The sequence below is a fragment of the Hylaeus volcanicus genome, chromosome 2, assembly GCF_026283585.1.
Source record: "Hylaeus volcanicus isolate JK05 chromosome 2, UHH_iyHylVolc1.0_haploid, whole genome shotgun sequence".
In the NCBI taxonomy this organism is placed as follows: domain Eukaryota; kingdom Metazoa; phylum Arthropoda; class Insecta; order Hymenoptera; family Colletidae; genus Hylaeus; species Hylaeus volcanicus.
Window position 1 is genome coordinate 1,266,402 of NC_071977.1, and position 24,910 is coordinate 1,291,311.

At 41.5% G+C, this 24,910-nt stretch overlaps 3 protein-coding genes across 3 annotated transcripts; 1 reads left to right on the forward strand and 2 right to left on the reverse strand.

Moving 5' to 3' along the window:
- Positions 1-348: 348 nt before the first annotated feature.
- On the reverse strand, positions 349-12,785 carry LOC128884891 (MAP kinase-interacting serine/threonine-protein kinase 1). The gene is made up of 5 exons (XM_054138558.1): positions 11,038-12,785; positions 8,314-8,451; positions 5,856-6,212; positions 5,176-5,746; positions 349-5,088 (listed from the first exon to the last, which is right to left on the reverse strand). The coding sequence occupies exons 1-5, from the start codon at positions 11,090-11,092 to the stop codon at positions 4,626-4,628; spliced, it is 1,584 nt and encodes a 527-aa protein (XP_053994533.1). The 5' UTR covers positions 11,093-12,785; the 3' UTR covers positions 349-4,625.
- A 5,992-nt stretch (positions 12,786-18,777) lies between these two features.
- LOC128884684 (S-phase kinase-associated protein 2) lies at positions 18,778-21,677 on the forward strand. The gene is made up of 7 exons (XM_054138221.1): positions 18,778-18,920; positions 19,094-19,304; positions 19,682-19,993; positions 20,078-20,357; positions 20,434-20,870; positions 20,944-21,071; positions 21,159-21,677. The coding sequence occupies exons 2-7, from the start codon at positions 19,225-19,227 to the stop codon at positions 21,503-21,505; spliced, it is 1,584 nt and encodes a 527-aa protein (XP_053994196.1). The 5' UTR covers positions 18,778-18,920; positions 19,094-19,224; the 3' UTR covers positions 21,506-21,677.
- Positions 21,678-21,980: 303 nt separating this feature from the next.
- LOC128884683 (ATPase family AAA domain-containing protein 3A homolog) lies at positions 21,981-24,632 on the reverse strand. Its single transcript, XM_054138220.1, has 4 exons — positions 24,219-24,632; positions 23,457-23,931; positions 22,365-23,388; positions 21,981-22,284 (listed from the first exon to the last, which is right to left on the reverse strand). Exons 1-4 carry the CDS (start codon positions 24,418-24,420, stop codon positions 22,153-22,155), a joined length of 1,833 nt encoding a protein of 610 aa, XP_053994195.1. The 5' UTR covers positions 24,421-24,632; the 3' UTR covers positions 21,981-22,152.
- Positions 24,633-24,910: the final 278 nt, after the last annotated feature.

Consider the following 24,910-nt stretch of genomic DNA (forward strand, 5'->3'; position numbering starts at 1 on the left):
CTCTCTCTCTCTCTCTCTCTCTCTCTCTCTCTCTCTCTCTCTCTCTCGTTCTGTTACTTCGCGTTGCTTCTTGTTTATACGAAAGTGAATTTCACGATTTGGCGTCTTATTTTTAAAGAGAAAAACAAGTACGAGCATCGCTCTCATCGGAGATCGACTTTTAATTCTGCTCGTTGCAGACGAAAAATCATCCGAAAACCAATGAAAAAGTAACGGTCGGCGTTTTCTCGTGAATCATCATAAAAAAGCAATAGAAATCGAATGGCATATCTTTAACACTGACAGCAAATGGACATAAGAAAACAAGTATATATATGTATATATAAAAGAAAAGGAAAAAACATCGTGTTCGATTAAAACGTAGCACTTTCCTTTATTCGTTTCTTTTATTATCTTGCTAGATAAAATAAACGAAAAATAACGAAAATGCCGTTTTTCCGGGGTGCGGAAGCAACTCTCTCGATTGATTTCGCACGTTTCGTCGCAACGCATTTATTCTCGTTGACTCGTTATACTACCGAACGAATCATTACCGTTTTCATTTGATTCAAGGACGGAAACGCGAAGGAACGCGCCGTACCCGGGGCCGAATATTACAGGCAATGATGCGTCTTTTTACGCGTAGCTAAAAAGTGTACTCATCCATACCGTTGCGATATGCCGCTGTGACTTTGCTTGCGTTCAGTGTCTATGTATAATAAATGTTACACAATTACCGATGGAAATGTATCGAAACGTGGTTCCAAGATTGCTTACTCGGTTTTTCACGAAATTTATACCGTAAACTATTGTCCACTATTACATTCAAATGAAAATCATTTATATTCACTTGTTCGCAGACTAATGAAACGCAAACTTTCTAATCGTTACGAATCGTGTGAAATGATTTTTAGATGCTCCAACGATCTCATCGGTATAGCGCGACGGTATATTAGCATGGAACCTTAAAAATCTATACAAAGGTGTTCGCTTCTTTGCTTAAACGCTAGTATTGTTTTTCGTCGTTCGAGAACACGTAGCGCGTAATTCGCTCGTCGCTCTATCTGTCTCACTCATTGTACACGCATCCACACACACGCACGTACCATAATTACATGTTCGTCTCTCTGTCTCTCGAACGCACGCGAACTTTATACTCGTGCGCATGCACACATCCACGCAAACAAACACATACGTACGCACGCGGACAAAAGATATTATAATTAAATCTACATTATGGCCGTAGGTTTTTCTTTCTCATTCTGATGTTCTTTCTCGCGTAAACAAACTTCTATTTACAGTACGGTCTTGGCTCTAGCAATGTTTTCATAACGCAGTATTAAAGCTTTTCCGAAGAAAGCATTTACTACATACGGTTCGTTAACGTACCGATTTCTCGTTTATTGTGCGACACACCCCCGATCGATAATTACGTAGTATCACGACGACCTTTTCAAATCGATGATCGATGGTTGGATATTTTTGCGGAGGAACGCAAATCGAATACAATACTGAAAACAAACTTATACCGGCAAGATACATCGATCGAGAGTGTATTCAGGTTTCTCTGCGAAATTATACTTGTATCGATTACACCATATACGCTATTTCTGGCAACCCAACAAGATGCAAACGATCGAAACGCATCGTTGGAAAATCAAAAATGTGTAAAAACTGATAGAATGTAAACATCAATTTTGATAACGCGCGATAACAACTTGGCGGAGATGATCGGAAAATATTGCGACGAGAAAAAAATACCCAATATTATCATTGTCGTCACCGATTCTTTGGTCTTACGAAGAACAGACTGGTAAATCTCGATATTTTCTATATCAACGCATTCCGTGATGTAAAGACCACGCATATAACATAATTTTTGTCGTCTCTACGTCGTAAGCATGTGTTGTATCATGCGTGCACGGACGATCTTTTTACTTAGAGTAAATTATTATGTTTTTCTTCACTCGCACGTGTTTTAATTCATAAAAACACACCTGTAGATCACCATATAACGGGACAGTTTGTAACGCGGTAAACAAGTTTGCGACTACTCGTACACCGCGAAAAGTATTTTCCGCGTTATACGGGGATCTACTATTCGTCTCTTTTCTTTGTATACACCCACAGAGTAGTGCTACGTAAAATGTTTACGTCTTTGTGACGATTTGCTTGATGAAAATGAAAGCGAGAACGAAAAAAAGAAATGCGACCTACTACTAAACCAACGTAATACGCATTACCGTGAGCGCATGGAAATGCTTTCGTAAATATAAAATAAAAATAGAAAAGAAAATGAAAATGAAACTAATCAAATTGAATTTTTCATTAGTCGATAACTCATCTTAACGAATGCCTCGACACTTTTAGCCACCTTGCGTAGGTAAACCTAAACCGTCTTTTGCTTCAAGCTACAACTACGAACATGTTTCAAGGATTTTATACGCGCAAACATCTTTCGAAGCACCACTGATATTTACAATACACGCACAGATACACACGCACGCACGCACGCGCGCTTTTTTCTCGCGTATGGTTTATAGGGGTACTCCATGAGAATTCGAGGACTCGGTTGAACTGGTAGAATCACGAAAAACTTTTGAAAGATCGATTACGTTGCCTCCCTTCTGCTCGATATTGGTCGAATAAAAAAATATGGCAAAGTTACATCCCCAAATCTATCGAAAACATCGAACGTCTTCGGGGAAACTTCTAACTCTCTATCTACGTAGACAACTGCCGTAAGGTGCGCAGCCGTAATGTGAAATTGTTGAACAAAGCTTTTTCAGGGTTACGTTATAAGAAGGAAGAACGAGTAACGATTTAACTTTAACCCTGAATGGACTTCGATCGTGTATAGACATTATAAACTCTTTCTCCTCAAGTTTTCTTCAAACGCGATGGTATGTGATTCGTAACAAATTTACGCAGCCCGTTGCAACTGCCCTGAGTAAAAAATCCACCACCGCACAGTACCCACCTAGCCAAGTGTAAGACTGGAAGAGAGTTACTCGAAAAATACAAATTCCTCCTTTTCGTTTATGCGAACAATTTGTTTCCAAGTTCGCGGTAGCCGAGGGATATGTTTATGATCTACCGTCCCTATTCGCAGTATTCTTTCCACGAAGAAACGTGTACGTCATCGCCACCGATTACACGAAAAAGATACCGAAATCAACGAATCGTTCAACCAAGAACATGGAAACAGGAAATAAGTAAACGTTGCAAATGGATAAATGTCGCATGGTAGGGTAGAAAGTAGACCCAAACGATCCGGACCGATCGATTCTATCGAGGAAACAAACTCCGCGGGATGGTGATGCTTGTTAAAAAGAAAGTAAAAAGAACAAATATAAGATGCTGTGCGACTGTGGGTGGGTGGACGATAAAATGACATTACGTCGATAAAACTCTAGAAAAATACGTAACAGCAATTAATGGATGATTCCCCGTAATCTAGGTTTGCCGAGAAAATTTATCTCTAACGCGTTCTCCTACTCTTCAATTCTTCTTCGTCTCTCTACTTTTATGTTTCTCGCGCTCTTTATACTTAATCACTTACGACGCAGGTACATTTTTCTGTAATTTTTTTGTTTCTTTATTTTTTGTTTGTTTTTGTTTTACTCTTTTCGGTTTTTTTTTTCGTTTTTTTTTATTCGTTTAAACTAAACTTTTATCATTCTTACGTACTAACTCTCTACGAAGATACTTGAGAGACATTTACAAAAAATGGCCGTAGTTTACGCCCCTTTCTTCTCGTCGCGGCGTAGAGCCTGTTTTTTCAACACTGCAATCTTTGCGACTGTTTTCAAACTTACACTCTGCTACGTCTTTAGAAACTTACTGAGCAAACTATTCGTAACGTGCACCAAAACGCGCTCTACTTGTAGGCATTACCCGCTTTTTCTAATTCAAGAATGCGTTGCCGTTGTTAACCACCACACCTCACCTCACCTCGGAAAGCGACCAGGAAAAAAAAAAAGAAACTAGTTCACACTTTGCATGCCATAGTTTCCTCGTGCTACTAGATTTATCGAAACTGAAAAATGTTTACCAAAAAAATTACGGGGAACGCGGTTTTCTTCTAACGTCGTCAAAGATCTGTAAGTGCGTATACATTCGTCTCGATAAATCGATATGAACGAGCAAGTACATACTTCTACGCGCTATGTTACTGAAAGTACAGAAAGATTATCTATCGCGAATTGTACATGTTACTCTAACCACTTCCAAATCAAAGGCTTTTACGTTCGATGAGGGCGATTTCGATTTCGATTTCAACTTCAACTTTTACAGCGAAACTTGGTCGAAATAAAAACGATATTCAACTTTCAAATTTTCAATTAGAAAAGATTACCTAAACTTGAACGTGAATGTGAATGCCAACGACAATGTACCGCGCGATAGTATGGTTAACCATGTAAAGTCGCATCGTTGTCGCAGGCCGTTAAACAAGCTTTGTTATTTTTAAAGCGACGACACCTTTCTTTAGCGATAATAAAATTTTGCCTGTACCGTGTGAATTTTTGTAAACCATCGATAGATAATATTGCTGTACAAACGTTTTCCTCGAATCCCTATATGCAGACGTGTAAATACGAATTATACGCTAGAAAGCAAGGAGATTTATCGTAAGATGTCACGTTTCAGCCACTCGGAGAAGCGATAATCGCTTTGTTGGTTTGACGTTCAAGTAGATCCGATCGTGCTTTTAAACGACGCTGGAGCAAGCGGCTCTCGCTAGGCGGTGACAAACCGAACAGTTGATGCAGCGACGAATCCTTGCCGACCAATCGATTCTTTCCGATAGTCTTCGGATCTGAGAGATCGATGCTTGAGCGAATCGAGCAACATTTTTGGCGCGAGATTGTATCGAATTCGTTGGAGGAATGAGTCGCGTATGGCTTACTGTGATCCGAAAATTCGCTGCTCGAATCGGACATGTGCCCGTAAGGATGGTTATCGTCGTCGGTGGACGAAGTCGACAGTCTCGGCTCCCTGTTCTCCGCCAATTCCTCCAAATTTACAGAAAAGTGTTGAAGTACCACTCGATTCACAGCCATCGCCGATTCGGCAAATGCCGAGAGTTCCCTAGCGGAATTATTCCTCCTAAAGACAAATGAAACCAACACATGTCAACATATATATCATATATAAATCTTGCTCGGTAACGATTTTAACATAAAGTTTACAAACCTGATGATATGAGGAGTCGTAAGAGATTTCTCGGTGTTCTCGACCGGACTAGGTCCTGGATTGATCCACGGATGTTTTAGAATGCTTTCGGCGCTCAGCCTTTGGTGGGCTTCCTTGACCAGTAATCCTCTGATCAAATCTTTCGCATCCTCCGAGATACATCTCCATTCGCTATCCGGAAATTCGTACCTGCCCTCTTGAATACTGGTGAACAGAAGCTCTTGGCAATCCTGACAGTTCTCTCCCCTCTCCCAGCCGCAATCGGTGCCGCAATTCCCGTAGAAAGGTGGATAACCGCATAGGAGAATGTACATGATGACGCCGAGACTCCAGAGATCGCAACGCTTGTCGTAATAATTAGCTTCTCCGATGAAAGCCTCGACGACTTCTGGCGCCATGAAATCGGCGCTTCCTACAGGTGTCAGAAGCTGTGGCGTTGCCACGGGGCTCGACAGCGAGTTGTTAAATTTGATGCCAGAACCAAGATCGAAGTCGCATAATTTGATCGGTGTCAATTTGTCCGGATACACGCACAAGATGTTCTCAGGCTTCAGATCCCTGTGAGCGATTCCTAAAGAAACAGAAACAGGTAAAGCGTAAGGATTTGCCTTATGGAAACTTGATAACTTTACAACTTTCCTCGAAGAAAAAGAAATACGTTAAAGAACAATCACTCTTACCTTTCTTGTGAAGGAAATTTAACGCGCCGGCGATCTCCCGAATGATTTGACTCGCTTCGCGTTCGGTGAAGTGAACTCTTTCTTGAATTCGGTTCAACAACTGACCACCGTTGATTTTCTCGAATACGAGATAAAACTTCTCTTCGTCTTCGAAGAATTCGATTAACTGAATAATGTTTATGTGTCCCTGGCAATGGTGGAACGTCTCAACCTCTTTGAATACGCGTGCACGGGCGTGACCGGGAATTTTGTCGATTATTTTAACAGCATATTCCAGATCCGTGTAAAGGGATCTGCAAGTCTGAACCGACGCGTAAGCACCCTCTCCAAGAACTTCGCCAGTCAATCTGTACAGTTCTGAAACAAACACGTCCAACAATTCAATTTTATTCTCGATACAATTTCGATATACTTTCGTGGGAACCATTTTCATCGACGATTGCTGATTTTATCGTCGGAAAACACGTCCCTACCGCGACAATGTACACGATAAGTAGGTACATCGATCAAGGTTCTGGTTGGTGTAACACAATCAATGTTAAGGTCACGGAGAGGTGGGCGCTAACAAACATTCAAACACCATCGCCAAACTACTGCGCACATAAACGCCCCTCCTGGCCCACTCCACCTCCGTCTCTGTCGCACTATCAGTGACTCCTCTTCCCTGTTTCAGGTCTTTAAACTTACTTCTTTCGTCCCTTCCCCTTTAACGCTCGATGTCGTCCGTTCCATTCTATCCCACCGGTTCGGTTCGGTTCGTTCGTTCTCTCTCTCTCGTTTCCTCGTTTAACGATGCAACTATTGCGTCGCGTCGCGCCGTCGCTGCTATCAGCTCTACTCTCTTTTTACCACCCCTTCACTGCTCTCTTCCCCAACCCACGTCCACTCCCCTTCTAACTTCACCCATTGGTCTTCTCCTACCATTTTCCCTCGTACCAAAGATACGATTCCGCTTGGCAACACCGTCACCGAATACCTAGCAACCAGAAGCAGCTAATATACACGTCCACGAACGCATATACGCGTCTTTCTAGGGTCTCTCCCTGCGGTAAACGATACAGCTAACTCTACAATTTCATTTGAAATGAAAGCGACGAGTCGCGTAATCGAAAAATACACTTGGAAAATTCATATTATTACAAGGGCTACGAAAACACCATCTTCGTTACACTATACAGGGTGTCCCAAAAATGTTGTAACACCTTGAAAGGGGTGGTTGGGGAGGTGATTTGAAACAACTTTTTCCTTAGCGAAAATATTGTCCGAGGCTTCGTTGAGGAGATATTAACGGAAAACGTCGACCAATCAGAGCGCGCGGATACCGGTGGAATGGCCGCGGTAGCGAAGACTACAAGCTAAGCGGGTGCGTCAATGGCCTTCGATGCACGTCGAGTCACTTGTTCGCGTACAAGCGCGGCCGCTTAGCTCGTAGCCTTCGCTACCGCGGCCACTCCACCGGTATCCGCGCGCTCTGATTGGTCGACGTTTTCCGTTAATATCTCCTCAACGAAGCCTCGGACAACATTTTCGCTAAGGAAAAAGTTGTTTCAAATCACCTCCCGAACCACTCCTTTCAAGGTGTTACAACATTTTTGGGACACCCTGTATAAAAATATAAATGTGACCCCCGCGCTCGATGTGTCCAGTTGTAGTTGACCGCTATGCGTAACGTACAGTTCCGTATAAGCGGAACGTTGATTAGGTAATAATGATATATCGGATGCTTCGAGTTAACTGTCATCGTTAACTATGTATATCGTTGCACTAAAAATATCCGCGATTACATGTTTCATACTTGTTTTCAATATTCAAGATACCAACGAAATCCTTGAAACATCGATGCATCGTACAACGAAATAAGCTAGCGAATGCATTTTGAAATTAGCATGGATCAAAAGTTCTTCGTTCTTGGATCATTTAATATTTGCATAACTTAAATTAGTTGTAAGTACGCGATAAGAAAAATGCAAATTTAAACGCGATAATCGAGTCGTCAAATTGAAATGCATCGAGAGATATACCAACCAACTGACCAACACCGATGAACGAAAAGGAACACTCCGCTTTCCTTTTTGCCCGTGAAAATTGTAGAAGAGAATGAAATAAATCGAAAAGAAGAAGAAAAAGGTAAGAATTCCAAGTAAGCGATAGAGAAGCTTCAATTGTTGTCAGCAAGTAACCCGTGGCCTAGATTTCAGCGTTACACACAGCCGCCGCTCGTGCTCGCTCAGTTTTACCACTAGGGTGTAAGTACGGAGTCGAAGCTTCTCGAACCCGAAACTCCGGTTTACAAATCGATCGTACGCTGACGTAACAGTCTCGAGTACCAAACTCGATCAGTGGTTTTGGGTATTCGCGCTCCACTGTAATGTACATTTCAAGAAAACTTGGCTAGTTTTGCTAATATCCCAAGCAAACTTAAAAGAGATTAACCATGGGTCATTTAATCAAGCTTTACCTTGGAAGCAAGAAGACATAAAGGATGAACCGGAACGCTTCTTCCTCCGTCTTTTACGCCTAGCTTCTTCTTGTCGAGCCTGCACCGCGCTCATAGATTCTCCTGTTGTATTCACGGTAACTCTGCAACTTGAATCCTCTGAAACAAACGTTACGAACGCGAATTAGATTAATCGGACGATATGTATTCGAAACAAAAATTTCTTCGTCAAAATTTATTCAGTTTAACGTCATCGAAATTCGTCTTCATACATATGCAATTGTACGATAACACCACTAAATAAAAACCGCTCCCTGTGTCATGAGAATTTCTCTCGCCTAGTATGTATTAGCCGGGAATTGTATGTACACGCGTTCCTCGTGCTTCTGTAACTGGATGTTCACGGAATGACGTAACATATGCGTTGGAAAGCAACATTTTGCAAGCGAATAGCAAATTTTCCAATTATCGTCTGGAACAAGGTCGACACGAAAACCGAACGAGTTTTGATACGGATACGTACATGTATTTATTATATAAAGTATTACCGTTCCGTAAAAAAGAACATCTAAAATTTGTATTCTTTATTCGGAACAAAGTTTACCCAACATAAATATTACTTGCCAAGTAAACAATCAGACAGCATGTTACTTATTTGCGACAAAATGATTGGCAAGTACGTCGCGCGATATAACAGGATGTATAATTCGGTTGTTAGCAGATATATTTTTCTTGTTTGTATAGTTAGACGCAAAGCACTACACAGAGCATGACCGAGAGCCAGAGTTCAATGACTAGCACAGAAAAGGAACGCCGCCATCTTACACGAGATATGCACGTACGATAATGTAGCTGCATCCGCAAACCCACGACAATGTAAAACTAAAAACTCAACGACTCTGTTGACGTTACGAACGCGCAAATATCGGTATGGTCATTTCCTTTTATCGTTTGTTGTTTATCATTTGTGTACTCGTCAATCACAGATTTACGTGTACGTATGGATCATAGAAAATAATTTTAAATAAACACCGAAAGAGCTCTGGAACGGCTATATCATAGTATTCCGTCCGGTTACAGTACCTATACGTGTTGCTTTTTTCACTGTCACAGAATCAAAGGAATGTCGATTATACTAACCAACGGATAAGCGAAATGAAATTTGTTACGCGGCAATTCCATTATCAGATTTATTCGTCTTTTTCATTTCTGGAATCGGCGTATCCTATCTCGAACTGAATTCCAGCCACGCGTAGACCCTCGGACAAAAAGAGTGAGCGAGGTATGGTAGTTATGCATGTAGGTAGGTATAGGTACCTACATGCATATATCATCGCGTGCGATGTGTTTGTCGTTCAAGTATGCACACATTTGTTCCCTCATTCAGGAGCAAGCTCCTCGAGCGCGAACAGTACAGATGTATACATATTTTCAGGGGAAAGCTCTCCGTACGCGACTCGACCAAAAATCTGCGTGATAGCTAACGCATAAACTTCCGCAGGAACGCAACGCGTCTATTCGTTCGAAACCTTTCGTTTAAAAAAATTCCTCAAATTTATTAAAAATATAGTGGTCCCGAATCCCTTTGTCCTTGGGAATGAACCCTTCCCTTTAAGCGGAGGGGAGAAATGAATCCGTCATGCGCAAGGTCCTTTCTCTCCTCTCCCCGCGTCTATTCTTTGTTTGGGTTACCCTTTCTAACGCCCTTTGCAATACGCGACTCGAACGAACCGACTAACCCATTTTCGACCCTCGAAAATAATTTAACGACGCATGATACGTCGTACGGCGTCGCTTACACGACTCGTACTTATCCCTTCGCTTCGAAACGTTTTTAAACGTTTTCATTCGACCGTTTCCGAAATTAATAAACGCGGAACAAGTATACAAATTTTTTATTGAATGATCTCACAGTCCAGTTAGTTTCACGTAAAGGGGGCAGCGATCGATGTTTCGTCACGTTCACAAAGTTATCGTTCGATCGAGCATAGCGAGTCGAAAACAAAACGAAATTTGTATCGAACGAAACAATGTTTTCGACGAAAAGGTTCAACTTCAAGGGCAACGGTACCAATCGTAAACGAAACCTTACAGAAGAGTGTATTTTCCGCTCGATTAATCAGATCTATCGAAAGGTTTACACGGAATTTGTATATTTTTATCGAATGAAAGTACAGAGAGCGACGTGTACCGAACCACGCGAAACCTGAAGCGAGGGATGTGGTAGCGACAGATGTATGTATACGTATACCGGCTTCGAGAAAGTTCTTTCGTTAACAAAGTTCGAGCGTCGCGTCTTCTGCTCCTCCATTACGGCAAATCGTGAAAATTCGTGGCAACGATTCGGTAAGCAATCCATTCCGAATGATTTTCTAAGCGAAATCTGAGCTTTCGGTCGCTATGTCCGTGAACCACATCTTTGCGAACAGTGGCAGACTTCGTGGACGTCCGAACGATATAGGTTCGACGCGCGCGTACAATTAGTTAACACGAAAAAACACAGAATTGAGTACAACTACAACGAACGAGTATCCGCCGAATTGCGTTTAAAATTCGCGAGTATCGACGAATTATAAAGATGGCCGTACACGATTTAGAGGATACTAAAGAGAGCGGTTCGGAACCGCGCTACTTTACGAATGTTAAACCGTTTCAGACAAGACGAGCTCGATCGATCTCGCTTAGGATGAAAATTTGCTATCTGCATATACATTAATGTATAAATGTATAAATTAATTGGCATACCTCTTCCAACTTCTGGACACCCGTCCTCTCGTTCTTCGAGAATTTTCTCCACCATTTTTCCACGCGACAATGTCACTGGTTGTAGCGTTTATAAAAAAAAAACCGTAGAAGTAATTTTCTTCTGAAACGAAGTTTTCTTCTGGCTTCTCCTTCCACTTTCCCGTATCGTTTAACGAACACCGGTAGAACGTTCTCTTAACCCGATATCAATAAATGTAAAAAAGAGTCAGTCGTATATACAAAAACATTTATATCCACTAAAGTACTGATATAATCTTCCTTCCCAGGAATCAACGATCGTGCAGGCACAACGGTCTCTCCTTCGGTACGCGTGTAGTATACGTGAATTTCGGCTCTCTATTCTTCTCGATCCACTCGTCTTTCTCCCTCTACCGACGTACTTTCGGGATAGATCGATGTATATCAGTGTCGGTATCACAGATATAAATAAATATATAAAGGCTATCTATTCCTTTGCTTCGCTAGCTCTTGCGGCTCTCCGAACGACGAAAGATGCTGCTGTTGCTGCTGTAGTTGATACACACGTTGTAGTTTGTATCTTCTGAATAAATACTATCACAGACTCTAACACTGCACTCTTTCTTTCTTGCTCGTTCCTTCACTGGTCCGTTAGTCCTTCATCTCCAATGATATCAGCCGATAAAGTAACTACTCTTTCCGCTGTCCTCGATCCGATGACGTCGTAGTGCTCGTTGAACGAGCAAAAACCCAATTTCTCGTGTCCTCGACCATCCGCCAACAAAAACTTGGCCTACCTCGGTTCCTTCGACTCCTCTTTCCTACTCTGAGACTTTTCGCCGGATAAACCGGAATATCTTCGTACGCGCAAATCCCGCGGTGTTCGCTGCTCCGTTGTCGCTATCGCACAGCCTCTCGCACGTAGCGGTAACCGGGCTCGGAAGCGCATCAAAAATCCTTCGACTAACACATCGGGTCTTTTCGTTCACCTTCCCTCACTGCTCGGCAGTTGGTTTCCGACTGAGACTGAACCGAACCTCACGCAAAATGGCCGCTTCGCTTACCATTACCATCATCCCCTCCACACGCTGCATTGCCCGTTTGTCGAAGCAGGAGCACCGCTCTGATCCCCACTGTTTACTGTCTCGCTTGCTACGCCGCGCTCGGGCCATACACTCTACCGCCTTCTCTTTCCCTTCTCCTTCTGCTGCCTCTGTCTCTCTGCTTCTAAGTTGCTTCCACGTAGAATCGGACGACTTTGTCGACGCCCTCTGGAACAGCTCCGCGCGCTGCGTCACGTAGGCCCCAGCCAAAACCTCTTGTCACGAGAAGACGCACACGAATGGTTTATCGCGCTATTAGTAAATCTCATGATGCAAGCTTTACGTGCTTTGCGAATAAGTTCAACATTTTCAAATTATTTCACGATCGGTACATCCTAATCGACAGATGTTGACAGCATCGCTAAACAAACTATAGACGTTTGTTTTCCTGACCACGGGACACGTAATCGAAAATTGAAACATTTCAGACAGCGTATTTAGTATTTTCTCCTTTTCTATCTTCTCTGGTTACGAGCTCTACGGATTGTCACGGTTTAATGACTTTACCAAATTCAGAATGATCTCGCATCGTATAAACAACGCGTAAGAGCTACCGATCCTTCTCGTCTATTTGGAATTGACTTGCTGGTAATAACGTCATTCCGCATGGAAGATTTTCTACGACGTTTTCGTAAAAGCTTCGAGCGATACGCGTAACCTAGGCTCGATCTTCGGTTTAGCTACTCGGTGTGTTTACATCTAGCGTCATTTATACCCGCGTTACCGAGGACACAGCTACATAAATACTGATAAATACATACAAGTAGAGAATATGTATAACGCCGGTAGTAATGCCATGAGTCGTTTCGGGAATGGATGCGCGCGCATACAATGGCCACCGGCCACGTAACTAACATCACGCGATGTTGAAGAAAGATCGGGGGCTTCGATGTGTGTGTGCGCGCACACACACATCATATCTCTCCTTGACCACGGGCATAGACTCGGGTAAACACACGCAAGGGTATAGAGGTATAGAAGATAAAGAATGTAAATTCGGAAAAAGGAAAGAGCGACGAAAGACCAGGCAAAACATCGGTAGAGTCGAGCGCCTCTACGCACGTACATCATACACAGACATGTACGTGACGCGCAATTCTTACAGTATGCGCAGGCTCGTGTCGGCCATCGAGGTTTGTTTTCAATCGTTCGACATCGCGTGAACTTGTTGCCTGTATAATCGCCATGGTATTGCGTCGTATGTTTATTATCCATATTACTATTATATAATGTTATACGGTCGATTGTTTACCAACGGGTGTCACCAATCGCGCTCTCAATTATCGACCATAGAAAGTTAAACGTTCTATTTAATTGCAATTAAATATTTGAAGGATTAGCATCGACCGTTCGAATCGTTGAAATACCTTATCCGTAACTCGTCCCTTTTTTACATAAGATTTTAATTTTCGTACGATGTACTTCTAGACATCGAGACTATATACAGACGACGAATTTGTTATCGGTACTGTTAGAGTTGTTGCATTATCGGTGTAGTAATCAAGCGTGAACTTTGATTACTATAATGTCTCGTATTAACGATATACATATGTATACGTTTCCAGTATTTCAGACGATGGATTCAGTGTTCTTTCTACAGCAAATTGTTGTTTAGCTTTTGTACCAAACTTACGTGTAAACGATATCGTTTAAAGAGAAAATTTCAAAAACAATATTTGATCGCGCAAAGTAACCGCAAACCAGTTTCTGCACGTGGCAGGGGTCGCTCGATTATACCCGATGACCCGACACCCGCTTACGATACTCATTGATTCGTCTAACTCTTAAAAACTTCCAAAGCAGTCCTTAACGTTTTGTCGCGATGTCAAGTTCGAAAAAGTGACGGCTAGAAATTTATACGAATAATTACGTCAGCCTTCGTACACGATACTGATAAAAGTTTGAAATTCATTAATTTTAACAAGCTATTGTCGTTGTCGTCGTTCATCGGTTGCCGGTGACTCATGCAACTGCGTTTATCGCCTTACTCGATCTCTGGTCGCTCTATAAACTAATAAGAACACACACTACAAACTAGTGCCACGTGTTCGTTTGTCACGGTATCGAAAATATCTCTGAGTAATCGTTAAGATCGTTCACATTCGTAAACAACGAATAAAATTAATCTACCAACGTTAAAAGTATATCGATTGCTATACCAACAAAATATTACTCGTTCGAGTTTCGATTTCTGTTCTGGGGTTCTGGGCGAACGGTAAGTGCCGTGAAAGACAAAGCCTTCCTTACCCCGTGACTATGTCCAGATCCTTTAGGGCAACGTCTACGATATTCTTTTAGGATACAAACACATCGGGTCGTACGTCGATCAACACATCTGTTGGTAATAAATAAACATCGTCCCTTACCCGTACCCATGGAGGTTCTGTCCCTGCCATAAAACTGTCGCGTTCGACAATGTGACAAACTGTTTATGCTCCGTAGAAAGGCTAACAAAGACGGGCCTTAAAACACGTGGACGTTAACACTTTATTTCCAATAATTTGTATTTTATATGACCTTGTCAGGACCATGTGACGAACGCGTGGAATCGGACGGAATTGTACATGTTTAACACAACGGATACATGTACACGCGTAAATTCACGCTGGGCGTGTATCCACGAGTTGAAATAAGATAGTAGGATGCGCAGAAGTTTCTCCTTGGCCGGAGGTATTCCGTGCGATACTCGGTGGCTTTGAACGTTTCGTTATCGTGAGTAAATTCTGCGGAAGACCTCCGATCGGATGTTCATTTACGGTTGAAAAAGAAAATGTTTAGAGGCGATTTAGAATTGACTTGTAGATTTGAAATACATATTCTGCAATTACATAAACATTAGCGTCGCTTTACCATTCGAGTAAAAACGAGCGCAGAGGTTTCAAGATGTTTGTTCGACGAGATAAGACTGACGCAACACCTTTCCGGTTTGTCGTTGCGATGCAAAGATAAGTTTGTTTTCGTCGTGTCACCGGAACTCCAGGCAAATTCGAGCTGCGAGGTCCGAATTGGTCGAGGTCTTTGACCGACGTACACCGACCTCTCCACAATTTGTCCACCGCGATTATTTCTGGATGTCGTTAAAATCATCTCCCCGACGGGTGAGAGCAAATGTGTCCAGGCGCACGCACTCGCTACGCCAAGGACAAGCAAATTTTTGCAAATCAGCCGATAACGAGTACTAAATATCTGTTTACAATGGCTAGATCAATGATAAATAGATGTTTGCGACACGTGCTAAGAATCGAAAGATAACGACGACCTATCGCGAATCGATAGAAATCTCTGTAACGCGTACTTCGAATTTAGTTTTTTTTTCCCGGCAGCGGTAAGTCGGAGAAGAGAGAACCGTGCGATAATGCGGATCGAAAACAGAAGTTTGTTGGTATCATGGAACGGTAAAATGGCGACCCGTTGTTGTTGTCGTTGCCGATCCGATGCCGATGCAGATCGAACGTGTACAACCAGCGGCAAGATCGAGCACACGTCGTAGCAAAGTCGATTTTGTAACCGTTCGAGTCGAATAGTGGTTGTTAAAGCCAGCAACTATGATCGACGAGCGTTCGCGAGTGGACGGAGCCACCTCTGAAAAAGTGCCAATGAACTTGGATGACCCGAAACCGAAAGGAAGGGTGGTTGGTATGCGTACATCGACCATTTCGAATATATCTTCGACTTTCTATACCGAATCGTCACCCGACCGTATCCTCTCGCGTCACCCAACGGTTCTACAACACATCCACATCTTTCACGCTATCGAAATTCCTATGGGATCGAGACCGATCTGGGACGCCGCGTCGCGACGCGGGCGTGGCGCGAGTAAAGATCATTTTTGCGAAATACCGTCGTTACCAACTACGTCAACGAATTTTCTTTAAAGAATTATTTTGTAATCGTGTAACGGTACTCCTGTAATTGTGTCACGAGTTTCCGAGATACCGATGCCGTCGTTATCGATAACCTCGTAAATAAACCTAGGGTATTATCTTCGGCTGTGTATACGGTTGAGAAATCGTTATTCGAAGCGTTTCGCGTAGAGAGTAGAAAGTAACTCGACTAAATAATATGTCACGGTGAAACTGTCAATTTGATAGTCTCGTAGCGGTCGAGGAAAACGTTTCAATTGATTTCTTGTTTTACATTCGTTCTGTACATGTACGTATATAGACTTCTTCAAGACTACCTCCCACGAGGGTTCACGAGTTTCCTCCAAGTCCCTGTGTCCAAACTGACAATGAATGTCGCGCGGCAATAAAGTCATCGTCGTCGTCCAATCGTCCGACCGACACGGTCGGAAAGAAAGAAGGGAAGAAACAAGGCGCGTCCCATCAAAATTTACGACACATCCGACTGCGGCACCGGGGTCTGGGGAGCGACACTTGAAAAAAATGTCAACAAAAAACCGCGAGAGACCTAGGGCCAGCAAATAGTGTACATATACCTGCAAACGCGACACGGTCAAATACATGAAATGTGTTTACGGTAACGGTAATGGCCACTGGGTTGAAAGAAATGTTGTCTATCGATTTATTGTTAGGCAAAGTTATCCTCGCTATTTGTTCGAATCGATTGTGATCGATCGGTGGTGTCCATGGCTCGCCGATGAACGGTGTTTCAGGATATACGAACGAGCGAGCGAGTCGAAGTTGAAAAGTGAAAGTTTCCCCACTCGTTCTTACAATTTCCTACACACTCTAACCGTTTCTCGATTGCTCTTACCGCTTTGTATTATCATCCCCGAAATAAACAAAGCCGAGTGGCCGGGTCATGAGCTGTCGAGTCATTTCTCCGAGAGAGATAAGAATGGATCGAATTTCGGTTCCCTTATCCACCGAGTTGAAATGACTTGACCCCGACTTCCGAGATCGAGTCTCGTCTCGCGTCTCTCGTCTCTCGTCTCTCGTCTCTCGTCTCTCGAGGTTCCATGGAAAATATTCGGTGCAACGCAATCGGCAGACCTAGATCGTCTAGGGCCGCTTTCCGGTGGTATAATATCGTGCGAATGATTCGTTTGGTGAGAACGGGAGCCAGCATGGAAGATATTTATAACGATACTTGAGCGCAGGATTCGTGCCAGCCGTATAAAAGCGATTTGGACCAATTTCCTCTACGAAAACGACAATTTGCCGCATCTTGTTGCACGGCAAAAAGTCGAAGGAAACAAAATCTCTTCTTGTTTCGCCGGCAGTTTCGTAACGGCGCAACAATGAACGATTCGATGCGACGGTAGTGTGGCGAACGAATATATGTATAACAGAGAATAGGACATAATAAGTACGATAATGCTACCGTTATTTCTAACTTGTTGTTCTTCTGTAACCGCGCCACATTTGCATAGTTATTTCGAGACGTAGTTTTGTCGCATTCCCGGCTCTATCGTAGGTAAACAAGCTTCGTTGCACGCCGAGTGAGCGATAGGGATAGGAAGCCGTACATTGTACACGCCTACGATCAGAATAGAAGCGTGACACCGATGGCGATAGAACGAACCGATTCGCGAATAATGAACGTTATCTACGTATTACGTCGTTCCAAAATTTTAATTTGATTAGAATCCGGAACGAAAGAGATTTCCAACTGTAAACTATATTCGTAGAAACTGAAATAAATAAAACGGTTGAACAGTTTGGTGTAGGTATGTATTTGTGTCCGCAGCTGCGCGCGAGGTAGCGCCTCGTTATCTACGCGCATAATAATATTGTGTACGCGACGGGACAATTTATGTGTTGTAGATACGTGTTTACGAAAGGCGAACGTGCCAACTCGCAATTCTGTTCTTCCACATGTACGTGCTTACGTGTTATGCGACCGAAATTACGCGACTACGAGTTCGCCTCTTTTACGCGTTAATTCGACACTCGATCGTTTCGTTTTTTGTCAAACAAAAATGGAAGGTTATATACCTAGGAATTAGGTTGTCATAATTTTAACAATATCGTTGAGCCACGCGATAAACGTGTTTCCAGTCACGTACCAAAAGTTAATTGTTCGAGAAACATTGAAAACAAAACTACTGCCGATAAAAACCAGCACCAACGAAAGAAGCATCTCGTCGTAATACGCCACGCCATGCCACGCTACGCCACAAGTCACCCCACAAGACGGCGTACGTGCCGAGTTGCCGAGGTTCAAGTGTACTCGGCCCTGACCTACTTTCGTGTCTTCGACCGATGCGGATTGTATTCTATGTACACAAATACATGCGTTCCTTCCCTATCCTTAATCCGTACATTCTTTTTCCTTTTAACTCTAACTCCGTTTAAAATTGCATTTCAATTTACAGCACGATATAATATATCCTGGTATTGGATTTCTTTCGAAATATAGCAAACATTAAATAATACGATAACGGTAGCTACTGTTTACGTATTCTATACATGCATATACATGTATATGTATATGTACATGTAGCTACATATGTAGCTATGTTCTGTTTCATGAACCAATAAATGGTATCGCCCCATCTAGCGGTCGAGGACCAACTATTTTTGGTAGGTTGGAAACCTTCGGTGACCTTCGAAGGACGTCATCGGTGGGAAAACGCCCAAGTTTGTAGTAAAGTAGTTCCCATTCTCAACGCTGGATGGCAGTGTTGCTAGTGTTACTGTTACCAACTATTACCTGTTTTATTTACTAGCTACTTACTAGTGCTAACGTGTATCTGATCTAGTACCGAGCTTAGAAACTGCAGAGCTCTCCGTAGAATATTTTTGCAGTTCTCACATTTGCGGTTAACAACTAAGTTAACAAAGTAATCGAGCAATATGTTAATCATATAAAGCAATTATATTTGATAAAACTACTGTAAGTTACTTTAGCGTGGATACACGTTAGGCAGGGCATTTTTGGGAGCCATCGGCATTGGTTTAATTTACTCGAAGCCTAATCTGATAATACGCAAATACAAATAATACTCTAATACTCTTTGGTTCCGACAAGAGTTTTGCTTTAGTAAATTAATCTGTATCCACCTTTAGCGTTTGTTTCCCGCCCAGAAGATCGTAAACTGTACAACAATACACCCTAACCACACCAACAACCAGCGACGCGACCAGTGCCGATTGAAAAAAGGGCAACGCAAGTCGCGTCGCGACGGATTCCGCCAAAAATGAATTCCGGTGTGGTGGAGCGTACGAGGCTTGGCGAGGATTGTCTCGAAAATTCTGAAGAATTCTCACCGCCTGAAAGGTAAGTTTGTTTCTCAAATTTCCATCTCGTTTCAAAGAAGCTTTCGGATTCTACTAGTCGATGTATACATCTGTCTCACCTGTTGATCAAGGTGATTCAGGTGCATTTTCGCGCGTACGGTTAAGGTTAAGAATTTTCGCCAGTGCTGTGTCATTAATTATTATCTAACGATACGGAAATTAACTTATTTAAATTTCCCAATGAAATGAAATAATTCAATAAATAACATTTTCCGAATTGGTGTTTTACAGTTCGAAAAATAACAATTTTACTCCGATGGGACAGGTTGTTTTCGATATCGAGTTGTATTAACTAATTAACAGGTTTATAGAAAAGTATATAATAATTAATTTCAATCTTCTGTGCATATTTTCTAGAAAACGGCTACGTTTGGATAACAATTGCAATAACAACTTGAATAGTACTCTGAATAGCGCATCTAAAAATAATGAAAAGTGGTTGTCTTCCGGTGATACAAATCTTGTAGAACCAGAGATTTTGGAAGACATGGGTGTTAGTATGTTGGAAGATGAAACATCCCATGAAAGCACAAAAAAGTCTCAGTCTCGGGAAGATCCTATATCACCAGTTGGTCTGAATACTGGAAGGCAATGTGAAACAGTTAATATTTTTGAAAATCAACATACCATTTATAGAGCTTCTAGCTTTGATACTGTTGTTGTGGATAGGTTTGTATCTATTGTAAAATTTATTGCACTCATCATGTTTTACATCTTATAATATAATTTCACATAACTTTGAAATATGCACAGACCAGAGCAAGATTCGTACGAATTAGATGAACCAGCTGCTTATTCGACTGTTGGAAACGAATCCGGTTATTCTTCCAGGATGGAAATAGATAATTTTATTGATACAAAAGAAAGTTTTTGTAAAGATGGTTTAAATGTTTCTTCGGAAAGAAATAGCCTCGAACAATTTTATCTCTACAGGAGGAAAAGAAAACCTTCGATCATCGGCGAGGACAAATTTAATAAATTATCGGACGAGATGATATTAATGATATTAAAATGGCTTCCTAAGAAGTGCTTGGTAAGATTATCGTCGACTAACCAGAAAATTATTAATTCTAAATCATCTCGCCCAATATTACGATTCTAATTTTTAGGTACATTCTATGCTGGTTTGTAAACGGTGGTGTCAAATAGCACGAGACGAAGCATTATGGACTAGATTAGATTTAGGGAGTAAAGTATTAACCGAAGGTACATTGGGACATATATTACCACGAGGCGTCCAGATACTTCGACTCGCTCAAGCAGAAATTGCGGATTCAGTATTTCTCGAAAACAGTCAAGTTTTTATCGATGGTTACGTTAGTAAATTACAATACTTGGATCTCTCGATGGCAGTAATTAGTCCAGATGGATTGGCTATGTTATTGTCTAAGTGTAAATACCTTAAGAAGTTATCTTTAGAAAAATGTACCGTAAACAGATTGTGTTGCAAAGCTATCAGTGAAAACACAGATCTAGAAACATTAAATTTAACGATGTGCAGGGGTATGGATGTTGAGTGTATCAAGGATTTAATAAAACTAAAAAAGTAAGGAAAATAATTTTTTAACAGGTTGTCAGTAAAATTAATAATTTATAGCAATTTTTTTTAATGCTTTCAGTTTGAATGCTGTTAATATGGCCTGGTGCGGTTTAGATACCGAGTCTATGACGTTACTTTGTAAATCTCTAACTCCATCGGTTACACGTTTAAACATAGCCGGATGTAGGAAAACAATGTCAGATGATAGTAAGGATACTAGCGGTCAAAAATTTACACAGAGTATTCTCTTAATTCTGACGGTATCGATAATGCTGTTTATTTTTTTTTTTTCAGATGTCAAGGATTTAGTGAAAAGTTGTCCGGATATGGTAGAATTAGATTTGAGCGATTGTACCATGCTTACGATGAACACCGTCCATAACTTACTAGATTTATCAAAAATCGAACATTTGTCGTTGAGTCGTTGTTACGGCATACCTTCGTCCACATACTTAACCTTAGCATACATGCCATCTTTGCTGTATTTAGACATCTTTGGTTTGATGTCAGAACCTATATTGAAAACTTTACAAGTTACCTGTGGCGAAACTCAACTTAACAAGTTCCCGTATAGTTCTGTTGCGAGACCGACGGTCGGTGTCCGAAGGACGAGTATCTGGGGGTTACGCGTCAGAGATTAATATAAATACGCCGATATTTTTGCGTAAAAATAATGGTAAAGACTAAGTGAAAACCAAAGGGAAACTGGAATGTACGTAATATTGTGCCTTTTCGCAAAATGTCTTTTTATCAAGAGACTGATTTTATATTATTATCGAAACAAAAATAAATGAATGAGTTTTTTGTATAATACTATTTTGTCCTTTCAATTTAATACCAATTAAATAATTTTTGAATCTTTGGTATAATTTTAACGAAGTACAGAGGCAGAATTTTTGGTATCCGAAATTCTGTTTCGCGTTAAAACTTACTGGTAAGATATGAAATTAAACAGGAGAACAATACATAGTAGTTTGTATTTATCTCATTTTTCCTTTGAATCGTAACCGAAGATTCGTGTGCGTATGGCTGTGTGTGTGTGTGTGTGTGTAGGAATGGATGTGTAGATTTAATTTAAAGTTTAATCAAGCTAGGAATTCACATTTCTAACAAATGTACCGTTACTTAACAATATTTATACACGCCCGGCTTGCTTAGAAAACGAAAACTGTACATTTAATTCGTCTTCTTAACATTGTTATTTGTACCTTTTTCGTCTCCACTTAGTAATAAATCGTTTCTTATTAAAATATTGTATTTTAAATGTTGACGCGATTGTGCTTCTCTATTAAGCCGTCGCGACTGAGGTCTCCGATGCTGATTCGATCATAGGTTTCGATTTTATCGGTTGAACTATTTCCTTCTCTGTGGCATAAATTGATTTTGCTTCTTGCTTCTCTTGTTCGCTTTGCCATTGTACCTGTAGAACAAAAACAATTTGATTGACACAATCCTTGAACGTGTACATAAACGATTATGATTAAATTTCGTTTTAAACACCTTTTGCTTATGTTGCTTGACGGCTTCCATGCACTTATCTATAACCATTTGTTCCGTTAGCACTCCGTCTTCGGAAGCATACGCAGCCGCTTGCCACGCAACACCCAATTTTGCTAATTCTCTTCCGGACATTCCCTCGGTCATTTGAGCTATTTTACTACAAAGCGTGCTATAATCGAATTGTGCAATCTTCAATCTCTTGTTGCCCTCGATTGCAGGTTGAAGGACAAATTTATCGAAATAAAGACGAACTAGACGTTCGCGTTCCTCTGGTCCCGGTAAACGAAACTCTACCATTTCATCTAGTCTATCATTTACGGCCCAATCAAATTGCTCCGGAGTATTAGAAGCAAGAACTAACATGAACTTGTTACTCTGTTCACCCGTCCTATACAAAAATGCGTTTAACATTGCTCTCAGATCCTCTGAAATGTGTTCACTCGATCGCTTTCTCAAAAAGGCATCCGCTTCGTCGATGAAGAGCAAAAGTCCTTTTCTGGACGTTGCCGCCCAATCGAAGACTTTGTGAATAGCAGTTACGCCGTCTCGACCCAACGGTGCCAAATCACCACCAGTTACAATTGCATAGTCCATACCCGAGTGTTCCGCCAATTTTTTAACAAACATAGTCTTACCGGTTCCCGGCGGACCGTGCATCAATATATTTCTATACATACCACGATTATGTTTCGTGTTTTTCGTAGCTATCGCGATATCGCGTAATCTTTCTTCAAGTTTTGGTGCTAAAACAACGCCGGACAGAGCGTCCGTCTGTTTATTTTTCAGTTTCTTCACCGCTAGGACAGGGTGTCGTAATGTATCGAGTACCGTAAACCTAGAAGTTTCTCGAACCAAAGAGGGTTTCCCTAAGCGCGACTCTATGTATCGCGCTGCAATTCCCGTTGAGCCTTTTGCCGTGTACACGCCGAAAGCTAATAGAGATAAGCCACCAGCGGCAGCAACTATTTTATCCCAGTCTTGCAAAAGAGCTGTTGCACCGGAGCCTAATACCGAACCTGCAGTTCTGAAACATTTTACACACTTAGTTACATTCTATATATATCGTTTAAACGCTAGATTGCTTTTACTTACTTTATAGACTCCAAAACTGTGATTCTTTTCTCGGATGCCTTTAACCTGATTTGTTCTAGATTCAAATCCTGATTTTCTCTGTCGATCTTTGCTTTGGCTTTGAGCTCTGCCTCCAACTTCCTCATTTCGTTTTTGTGTCTCAAATCCATTTCATGTTCTATCGTAGCTTTTCTCATCGCTTCCTGTTTCGCTACTGATTCTTCTTGTCTCCTTAAATTCTCGTCGTTCATTCTCTGTTGCTGTATCAATTGATCGTCGTATCGCTTTCTCGCGAGCTGATCCTGATACTGAGCTCTCATTTGGTGCTGTTTAGTTTCTTCTTGCATAGTTTTCCTTCTTTCTTCCCCTTCTATACGTTTTTGATCTCCTTTCATTTGCTCAATGCTGGCCTCGTATTCTTTCAATTTCGTTTGCATTTCAACCTGTTTGGTTGCTTCTTGCAGCTTAGAAAGTTCCAATGCTTCTTTGGCATGCTCTGAGAAAATAAAAAGGTTTGTAAGAATTCTTTTTAGGAAGAGAATGCATAATTTTTATATGCGAAACTGTGAATACAATTGATGAATTTGTGTAAAAAAAGTTCATAATTTTTAAAAATTTCGTTCAACGATCAACTATCGATCGTTAGAGACAGTTGGGAAACGTGGGGATTGTGTCATCGAGAGAGCACGAGGCTCTTAACCCATGAGAAAAGGTTTTTTCTTACGTAACCTCGCGTAAGAATTTCTTCGAAGAGAAGAATTGAATAAAAATAACTGATCATACGGGATCTTTCGAGTTCCTTGGCAGCTGCTGCCGCTCTCTCCAGCGCACTCGAATCGAATCGGTAGGCATCCATTTGAGACTTGGTAGTCGGCGGTATACGGGGTCCATCTCCATCGCCAGCAGCATTACCGGACGCCGGCACTTGCACGAACTGCGAAAAGTCTTGTGGTTGTGCGTTACGGTATCCAAAAATCCACGACATAGTTCAATATTAACTTGAAAAGATGTGACTGGCCAACAGGACGCGTGACTTTTTCTCTTTTCGTCACTGTTACTGTTACTATTACTGTTACTGTTACCACGAGGAGTTTTCACGTGCACCACTAACCACTAAAGCCTAACAGCACGAGAAAACCAATGAAAACCGAAACGAATGAATGGAATGGACTCCGGAATCCGGAACGGACTGCGGACTCTCTCGATTGCATTCGCTATTGCTTACATTGCATCTTCCCTTCCTATTCCTATTGTCCTATTCCTATGAACAACGAAACCTAAATATGAAATATCGAGTATTTTTCACTTTTTTAAGCATCACAAAATTCTTGAAAAACAACACAAACGGTTACACGATTAACAAAAATTGTATTCCGATCAACGAAAATTCTATTTCATCCTGACCGCTTAATCTCATGGTACTTTAACGAATTCGTTTATTATACGGTACAGTCAATAATATAATACAAGCAAAT

Excerpts from the sequence above, each read along its gene's own strand:
- LOC128884891 (XM_054138558.1), bottom strand. The coding sequence starts at position 11,092 with ATGGTGGAGAAAATTCTCGAAGAACGAGAGGACGGGTGTCCAGAAGTT. Across the intron at positions 8,452-11,037 it reads GTGTCCAGAAGTTGGAAGAG|AGGATTCAAGTTGCAGAGTT; the intron begins GTATGCCAATTA and ends CGTTTGTTTCAG. Across the intron at positions 6,213-8,313 it reads TATGTCTTCTTGCTTCCAAG|AACTGTACAGATTGACTGGC; the intron begins GTAAAGCTTGAT and ends TGTTTGTTTCAG.
- LOC128884684 (XM_054138221.1), top strand. The coding sequence starts at position 19,225 with ATGAATTCCGGTGTGGTGGAGCGTACGAGGCTTGGCGAGGATTGTCTC. Across the intron at positions 20,358-20,433 it reads GGCTTCCTAAGAAGTGCTTG|GTACATTCTATGCTGGTTTG; the intron begins GTAAGATTATCG and ends TCTAATTTTTAG. Across the intron at positions 21,072-21,158 it reads GAAAACAATGTCAGATGATA|ATGTCAAGGATTTAGTGAAA; the intron begins GTAAGGATACTA and ends TTTTTTTTTCAG.
- LOC128884683 (XM_054138220.1), bottom strand. The coding sequence starts at position 24,420 with ATGTCGTGGATTTTTGGATACCGTAACGCACAACCACAAGACTTTTCG. Across the intron at positions 23,932-24,218 it reads CAAGGAACTCGAAAGATCCC|AGCATGCCAAAGAAGCATTG; the intron begins GTATGATCAGTT and ends TTATTTTCTCAG. Across the intron at positions 22,285-22,364 it reads TCAAGCAACATAAGCAAAAG|GTACAATGGCAAAGCGAACA; the intron begins GTGTTTAAAACG and ends TTTGTTCTACAG.